This window comes from Brachycentrus maculatus, unplaced genomic scaffold (assembly GCF_059751285.1).
Source record: "Brachycentrus maculatus isolate JH-2025_06_01 unplaced genomic scaffold, ASM5975128v1 h1tg000010l, whole genome shotgun sequence".
NCBI classification, from domain to species: domain Eukaryota; kingdom Metazoa; phylum Arthropoda; class Insecta; order Trichoptera; family Brachycentridae; genus Brachycentrus; species Brachycentrus maculatus.
In genome coordinates this window covers 367,555-377,219 of record NW_028280764.1, presented here as the reverse complement: position 1 = coordinate 377,219, position 9,665 = coordinate 367,555, and the positions used below count along the sequence as shown (strand labels likewise).

Here is a 9,665-nt window from a genome sequence, read left to right as displayed (position 1 = left end):
TTATATTTAAAACTTTTATTTTATAAAATCAGACAGACTTGTTTATGCATAGTAGATCTTAACTTATATTCAGCGCATCATTTTGCAATTCATGACTGAGTTGCATTTGCAAATTAGATAATTTGGTTTTCAATACGGCTATTCCCATCATTACAATATTCTCCGGTTTGAGGGCTCCAGCAGACTCCACATTGTAGAAGAACTTGTTCGGTTTAGCCTCCCAGTTATATTCAGCTTCACCTGTAACAGAAAATGCAAAACCTTAATGACATGTATATACATATGTGCTCAATGGCCAGGCCTAATAGTTGTGAATGCGCAACAGTAGCAAGCTACGTGTATAGGGTCTTATATTGGTAAATATGTAAGACTTACACTGATCATCATCCAACTCTGTGTGCTCACTTTTAGGCCATTCATCTGGTTTTGGAAATAGAGTATGGCGCATAGAATTATCCGGGTCATATTCAAAGCACACTCCAGCTGTAGGATTCCATTTTGCATGTTCTTTACCAAAGCCTAAAAACAAGTCATTATTTATATTAAGTAACCAGTGAATAACTCCTCAAACTAACATAACATATCGCTCACTCCTTTCAAGAATGTCATAAATCAAAAAACTTGATTTTTCAGGAGAACGTTTTTAAAGTTTTAAAGTATAACACAATGTTTAAAAAATAAATGTCAAGCCACTTTTAACGTTTTACTGTGCAGCAGATATTTTTAGGTAAAACCTTCAGGTTTTTTCTCCATTTCAAAAATATTAAGTATATTTAAAAAAAGAATCAAACAATACCTTTTCTTCAAAATGCAAAAACAACATTTTCTGCCCTATACATAGCGGGTAAATATTAAGTGAAAAATATGCCTCTTCTACTGGGATATAGTACATTTTCTGGGCATACCGAATACATGCACAACTGAAAATTGACGATTTTTGATTTATGACGTTCTTGAAATGAGTGAGCGATATTTACATGCGCTATAATCATCCGACTTTGTGGGTTTATCGGCAAAAAAGTCCAACACTCAATCGATGACTCGGAAAGGAGCTTGTCAAGATCTTCAGTTTGCTTTGAGACGAGTCGACATTATATGTAATAAAATTATAAAGTCTAGTGAATTTAACCTTTCCAGGAGGACAATAATTGATGTTCGACTTTCTCTGGGGAGTGGGTTTTTTTTACATTAAATATATATATTTTTAAAATAAAATCATGTATTACAAAGATAGAAATTATGTAAAAATAATTTAAGTAAAAAATAAAGCTCACCATGTCTAGGTTTTATTTTATGACAAATTTAAATACAAATATCAACAGATGTCATTACTATACAAATTACATCATACCAACTGACAGATAGACTTCGACTATATACTCCCGGACAGGTTAATAAACCTACACACATACTTGTGCGTGATGTTTGCAGTCGATCAATTTTATTCAGTATTGATTAAAAGAATCCAAAAGACTAAAAGGAGGATAAAATTACTCCATGATTCAAAAATTTTCAAATTCAAGATTAAAATAATTGTAAATAGGCTTTTACCTTTTTTAGCATAAGCTCTCAATTTGAGCTCTTGACCCTTTCGTAGTTTGATGATGAGAATCTCATCAGTTTCCCCATACTCCGCCTGGTCATCCTCGCGATGGCGGGATGTGACGGGCACCACGCGCGGGTCGCTGGACTTCAGGTCGGCCGTGGTCACGTGCCGGGTCTGGTCGTCCGTGCACTTCACATCCAGAGTGAACTCTACAGAACATTGGGAACAGAAGTCCACACACACGCAATCCTATAACAAAACAACACAATTATGATAAAATGCTTAAGGTGGAGATTGAACAGAGCATTTCGTCGTAATGTAACATTCGCGGCGAGCGTGTTACATTACGGCATTGCTAACTGACCCCAATAAGTGTTCGTTTAGAACACAACTGCTCGCCTGTGCTCCATATTCGTTAAAACGTAGTGTTTATATCCTCTTTGCATTCGTAGTTGAAATGTTAGACAACAAAGACGTGATTCTTGGTTCTGTGATTTTAATATTATAAATTACAGCTCACTCCAGATGAAGAAAAAAATGTTACTGGATATTTTTTTTTTGTCTTTCACTCCTCGGAGAAGCTAATGAGCTTGTAATTTTTTTACTAACTTCCACTTGAGTTTAGACTGATGATGCTAATTCGACCCACATGTCATTTTTTTAGATTTTATGGTAATAATCAGGGTGAGATTAGGTAACAATCTCAAAATATTTAATGTTCTTTATATTTTTCAATAAAATATAATGTTTTTTTCGTATCCCGCACCATAGTGGTCGTAAGAAAATGTGCATGGTCCAACATCGAACGATATCCCGACCAAATGCTCTCATCGAGCTTCCGCTGTGTACTGACCTAAAATTGAGCCTTAACGGAGCACTCTAAGGGATTTGCCGAAAAACCGACATCAAAGGGAACACGCGGAACGAGCGGAGAGTTATACGAATGCTCTCATCGTAACGTGTTACGTTATGACGAAATAACTCTGGTCAGTCCCCAGTTTAATACTTAAAGGTCGAACATAAAAAGTACAATAAGATGTCATATAATGCAGTTGACAATATACTAAATATATAAGTATACTTACTCTAGTATATTGGAGTCTATCGACTACTTCATCAGATATAAGCGGGATGAGCCCAATCCTATGAGCTAAAAATTCATCACTTAATACAGTCGAGTTCGCTTCTAACTGCACCCAATCGATTGCCATTGTAGGAGTTTCTGCAATAAACACTCTTCTCATGCTGTTTGCCACACTAAACATGGGAACATGAATAACATTAGAAACTCGATGAAAAAAATTCACATCAAAATAGTTCCAATATTGATAAACTCACCTTAACTCTGTGTCCTCCACGACAAACTTAACATTTTCATCCGTCAATTCCGTTATATGGACGGAGGGCTGATTTGCGAACGGCATTCTGAAGCCGAAAGGGTTAAAAATACACCCGTAAACGAGTTTCAACAGTAGCAGTTACGTTTTGAAATGAAGTTTATGTAGTTTTAAATCAAAATCATTTTAAAATTAATAATGCAATTACTTTTCTTGACACCGTTATATTCGAGTCAGTTTCTGATAAATAAAAGATAACACAAATTGGTCGAAAGCCGAAATAATTTACGATTCTCGAGATGTTTCTTGTTTCTTGGAAAATAAAACCGCAAAATCCAAAATAACAAATCGCAACAAACCATAGATAAATGATATTCTAAATTCCATAGAATAAACAATGGGAAAAGAAGGGGAGGACTGATTGATAGTTAGTCTGTGCTGATATGCTGGGAGGACGATGTGATGTACACATTAAAAAAAAATACTTAGGTAATCCGGGGACTCTATATTTGAATAAATTAAGTGTCGACCATCTCCTCATTCTTGTGAAAAAATACAAATTCATGCATGGCAGGAATGTCTTGATACCTTAACCCATGTCAAGGGCAATTGTCTCCCTCAATATCCGAGAAACCTTTGTTCTCCCAGATAACTCCGAACACTTCCGAGGCGACATCAATCTGCAGAATGCGAATAAATCACTGCTGTTGCGGCTCTTACTTTTAAAAAATACATATCTGGGAGACTGCCATGTGAAAGCGTCGTTTTAAAGAGGGGGATATGGATCAAATGTTCTTTGAGTGCCTGACTACCCAAGCTTCTTATCAGATCTTGTCAGTATTAACATTCCCATACCTACTAATATCTCACTTTAATTAACCTCCCTCAACAAACTTATGTATAAATCAATTTTCAAATTTCAATAAAACTAACCCCACTAACGGGAATACTAATATTTCAAAATTGAATGTTGGAAAAGTAAAAAAAAAAAAAAATTCTACACCGGGTAGAGCGTATATATATATATATATATAGGTGTTGGTATAGCATGATGGGTGAAAAGCTATAAAAAAGAAGAAGAAGAACACAACTAAAGACTGAATTTTCTGACATTTAAATTGGTTTTTTTTTCTATGGACTAATACAGTGGTGGCGGTTTGGTTTTTGATCCTCGTGAAAATAATTGCTTTAAAACTAACATACTTTTATTTAACAAATGTAAAATCAGTTTTGTAGGTGAATTAGTGTTTCTATTATTATTAATATAACATTTCTTAGATTAGTTTGTTTATTTCCCGTGTTTCCTCTACCCACAGTCAAGGTAACAATAATCTTTTCACACTTTATAATATTTTTTATTTAATTATTTTTAAATTTCAAACGTTTGGTTTCTTTCTCGCACTACTCACTTATAAAAAATGAGTGACAAAGAAAAACCTCCGGACCCTCCGGATGGAGAATCAGATTCGTCACAAGCAACGATGGAGTCTGTCCCGGATGCGGCAGATTTCATCACAATTCAATGCCAAAACAAACCTAAAAAACAAAGAATGACCAAACGTAGTGAGAAGAAATCGAGTTCCGACTCGGATCGTCTCGTTCATAAATGTCCAAGTCCACGTAATGTTGTTTCTAATATTGTTTCTGATTTACCTATTCAGTCAATTTCTAACCCAATACCGAACTTACCTACAAATACGCTCACAAATACACAAACAAAAGTCCCATTATCCTGCTTATACAATGGAATGGACCGTGCTCCATACATTGTACATGTATCGAAAATCCAGGCTGACAGCGAAACCGCAACCAACCTTTATGATATTGATTTCGGTCGCTTCCTTCACAGAAATAATATTCGGACGGCCTGGAACGGAATCAAGTCCGTCGGCCGCAACCGTCTTTCAGTGGAGTTTAAGACGGCGAACGAAGCCAATTCATTTTTAAATTTAGATTTACTAAAAACGGCAAAATACAATGCATTTATTCCGTCTTACCAAGTAACAAAACTAGGAGTTACCAAAGGCATCCCTTCACATTGGTCTGAACAGGACATTGTGGAGAATGCTGAGGTTCCTCGAGGATTCGGTAAGGTCCTTAAGGCTCGACGATTGAATTATCGATCGAGAACAGGGGAAACTGTCGAATGGAAACCTTCCAATACTGTCGTCTTGACTTTCGACTCCAAGTCACTGCCTTCGAATATTTCGATTTTCAACGTACTCCTTCCCGTGGAGCTTTATGTGTTTCCAACGATACAGTGCTACAAGTGCTGTAGATTTGGACACACAAAAACTGTATGTAGATCCCTCGCACGCTGCTATAAGTGCGGGTCCTCACACAATGGGGATACTTGCAATGTAGCAGCTGAAGTATACAAATGCCTCAACTGTTCAGGAATGCACTCTGCCATTAGCAAGTCATGCCCGGAACTTAGCAGGCAACAAAATATTAAACATACGATGGCGGACAAGAGCATTTCTTATATAGAAGCATCAAAAATGTTTAATAAATCCACAGTCTCTTATGCAGAAATGGCATCAAAAAATCCTACTTTTACATCCAAACCCAAAACGATTATACACCCCACTCCCTCTACATCCTTCAAAAAGACAGTGGAAAAAAAGTCAAAGTCAAGAGGCGTGCCTCCTAATCCTCAAACACATATCGACCCCTCACTTCTTTATTTCCCAAATGGACAGTCTCCATCGGGATCTAACGGAGGTGCTTTCCCCAACACAGTCCCCCCAAAACCAGACACGAACTCTACACTCATCACTACAGTCCTACACCTCATATTATCACTCTTACAAAAAAACACCAAAATACCGTCCAACGTTGCCCATCAACTAATTCAATCGTTAAATTCCCTTTTAACAAAAAATGGCTCCTCCGATGAGGATTCTTCAGTGGAACTGCCATAGCCTTAGAAATAAGAAAGAAGACCTTCTTAATTCACTCCACGAAGAATCTATATCTGTTGCGGCCGTCTCGGAGACATGGATGATACCGGGATCCAATATTGGATTTCGGGGCTACCACTGTCTCCGAGACGATCGCGAAGATGGAAAGGGCGGTTCCGCCCTTCTCATCAAAAACTCCTTACCATTCTCCCCCATCAATGTTAGGCCTGAAGGTTGCCCTTTCCAAGTGACAGCCGTTAGGGTCTGCGAATTGACCATCCTATCTATATATATATATCTCCATCCAACAAACCCTCAAAATCAATTCTTTTTTCTATTTTTCGGCAATTAGTCCCTCCTTTCCTAGTCCTCGGGGATTTTAATGCCCACCACAGTCTGTGGGGTGCTCCGACATGCGATAGATTAGGAAGAGATATTATTGATCTCTCGGATGAACTGAATATGTGCATCCTTAATGATGGTTCACCGACACGCCTCCAAATTCCAAACCAACGACCCAGTGCTGTAGACTTAACAATCTCCAGCGCTGAAATTGCACCAACGCTCCACTGGAAAATATTGAAAGACCCTCTCGGCAGTGATCACTATCCCATCATTATCGATTTCATGTCCAGTCACAAAAATTGTAATCTGAACCGCTCTCCTGGGGGCTTGCACCGACCGAGATATATCACTGCAGGCGCCAATTGGAAGGACTTCTCGAGATCAGTAGAAAATAGGGTAAAGGAAATGCCAACTCCAACAAGAGAAAGTGCGGTGGAATGTTACGAGACCTTAGCATCGCACATTATCTCTTCTGCTAACACATGCATTCCTTTAAAAACAAAAAGCAACCGAGCAAAACCTCCCCCAGCCCCATGGTGGGATAGAGAATGTACAGAGGCCATCCTGAAAAGAAAAAAACAGGCTGAAAATTACTCAAAAAACATTAGCCTCGAAAATTTCCTAATTTTCAAACAAGTGGAGGGAAAAACAAAACATCTCTTGAGAAGTAAGAAGAGACAGGGATGGAAAAAGTTTTGTTGCTCTTTATCCCGAGATACACCTCTTTCGGAGGTTTGGAGCATGATCCGCCGATTTAGATGCTCTTTCAGTCCGCCAATCAGCCGACCTGAGACATCGGTTTGGGTGGAAGAGTTCGCCAACAAACTAGCCCCGTCAACCGCGAATAATTGGAATGAAACCTCTTACACATACAATTTTAGAGAGAGAAGCTGGTTGGACCAAAAATTCAGTCTAGAAGAAATGAAGTCTGTCCTCAGCCGCCTGAGTGACTCATCCCCAGGTATAGACGGTATACTATACAGTTTCATCAAACATAACAGTGACCCTTCCCTCTCCTATATCCTATCTATTATCAATCTTTTCTTTGAATCTGGTAATATCCCCATCTCCTGGAAAACCCAATCAATTATCCCAATCCTAAAACCCAACAAAAACCCCAATTCCGGATCATCCTACCGCCCTATAGCCCTCTCCTCCACACTGTTAAAAGTAGCTGAACATATGGTGAAATATCGTCTGGATTGGTTTGTGGAGAGCTCCAAAACTCTTCCCGAATCTCAATTTGGCTTCAGGAAAAGGAAGAGCACTATTGAAAGCGTTTCTGTCCTGACTTCCGATATAAGGGTGGCATTCTCAAAAAATGAGTTTTTAATAGGAGTGTGTCTAGATATTAGTGGAGCGTATGACAACGTCATAATACACATTCTGGAAAGTAAAATGTTACGTCTAGGCATTCCGCGTAAATTAACTTCATTTGTAGCAAACCTGATTCTTTCCAGGCAAGTGGAGATTCAGGTACGTGGTCAGGAAATGATAGGAAGAGAGTTGAGCAGGGGCCTCCCTCAGGGGTCCGTCCTGAGCCCAATTCTCTTCAATATCTATACGCATGATATAAGCAATGTTATCCTTAGACCCTCAGCTTTATTGCAATACGCGGATGACTTCTTCCTTTATGTGTCTGGTCGAGACGTTAAGACTTTGGAAACTGTTTTAAATACTAGTATGAGAAACATAAGGAATTGGTTAGTGGAACACGGCCTTGAACTATCAGCGAACAAAAGTAATGCTATAGTTTTTTGTAGACAGCGAAAAATCCCAGCCTTAAAAATTCAGCACGGAGATGATGCAGTCCCAACTGTCACACAAATTAAGTTCTTAGGGGTAATAATGGACTCTCATCTTACATGGAACTCATACACAAATCACATAGTAAACAAGTGCCAAGCCGGATTGAACACGTTGAGAGCAGTCTCAAGGGTGTGGTGGGGAAGCCATCCGTTCACTCAGAGACTGTTCTACACTGCGTATATCCGCAGCCATCTCGACTATGCGTCAGTCATTCTGGAACCCTGTTCGAAAAAAAATCTTCAGAGACTTGACCGAATACAGTCACAGAGCCTGAGATTGATTGTCGGAGCGATGAAGTCCTCTCCAATTAACGCCTTGCAAGTGGAGGCCTCTGATCCCCCCCTCGGAATGAGAAGACAGTACTTGGCAGATAAATTTCTCTTAAAATGTTCAATTAAAAAAGATAATCTCCTCTTTAAAAAAATAGAAAATCTCTCCCAATATGTGAATTTCTCCTCTTTTTGGAGAAACAAAAACCCCCCATCATTAGTTAACAGTTTTAAAATCTACACTACCTTTAAAAATAATATAAACACTCAAGACCTTTTTCCCCTTTATCGCTATCCTTTCAGTGCCCATATATTTTCCCCAAGTATTTTACTCTCGTTCGGAGTTCAGAGCCACCTCCAACCCAATAGAAATTTCCACCAAATCCGGGCTTCCAAGTGGACAGGTTGGAAAATCATCTTCACTGATGGATCTCGGTCGGACTCGTCGGCCCACACGGGAGCGGCCTTTTATTGCGAATACAATAAATTTCAAAAATTGTTTAAGCTTCACCGGGAAGCATCGATATTTACTGCAGAAAATATCGCTATTAGAGAGGCTGTAAAATATGCATTAAATTCTCAAGAGAACAAGTTCCTAATTCTGTCGGATTCTCTGAGTGTCCTACAGAAATTGAAGTCTCCTCCTTTCCTATACCCCGAAGATGAATGCTGCATCGAGACTCGATTCCTCTTACTACGGGCGGCCTCATTAAATAAAAAAATTAGTATTGCCTGGATTCCGAGCCACTGCGGCATAGAGGGAAATGAGAAGGTGGATACCCTGGCAAAGGAGGCCGTCCTTAGCGGGGGCCCAGAATATGTGAATGAGCTTAGCATCGATGACCTCCTCGTTATTGTAAAGAAAAGACTTTTTCACTCATGGCAGGAACATTGGGATACCTCTGCCCAAATAAAGGGTAAAAATTTGTATAATATATGTCCTTTGGTAACGGAGAAACCCTGGTTCTCCCGGATAACTCTAAACAAGTTCGAGACAACATCCTTATGCAGAATGCGACTAAGCCACTGCTGTTGCAGTGCTCACTTGTTTAGAATACATGTCCGGGATACTGCCATGTGTGAATGCCGTCTTGAAGAGGAGGATCTAGATCACATGTTCTTTGGGTGCCCGTTGAATGACGGCTACCCGAGCTTCCTTTCAGACCTCTCCAGCATAAACGTCCCATTTCCCACCAACATCTTAACCTTACTAACCTCCCCTAACAAACTTGTTTATAAAATAATTTGTAAATATCTTAAAATTAATTGTATAAATTTGTAAAGGTGTATGATAACTTACTAAAATAACTCACTAAACAAACTAACATAACTAATAAAACTAACCCTACTAACAGGAATACTAACACTTATAAGTCAAATGTAAAAAGTGTATATAAAGAATAACTCGACACTGGCTATAACACCCAAGAAGGGTGAAAAGCCATAAAAAAAAGAA

At 38.9% G+C, this 9,665-nt stretch overlaps 1 protein-coding gene across 1 annotated transcript; it reads right to left on the bottom strand.

Moving 5' to 3' along the window:
• Positions 1-3,238, bottom strand: Polr2C (RNA polymerase III subunit RpII33). Its single transcript, XM_088261238.1, has 5 exons — positions 2,885-3,238; positions 2,632-2,803; positions 1,552-1,795; positions 376-519; positions 1-240 (listed from the first exon to the last, which is right to left on the bottom strand). Exons 1-5 carry the CDS (start codon positions 2,968-2,970, stop codon positions 59-61), a joined length of 828 nt encoding a protein of 275 aa, XP_088117364.1. The 5' UTR covers positions 2,971-3,238; the 3' UTR covers positions 1-58.
• Positions 3,239-9,665: the final 6,427 nt, after the last annotated feature.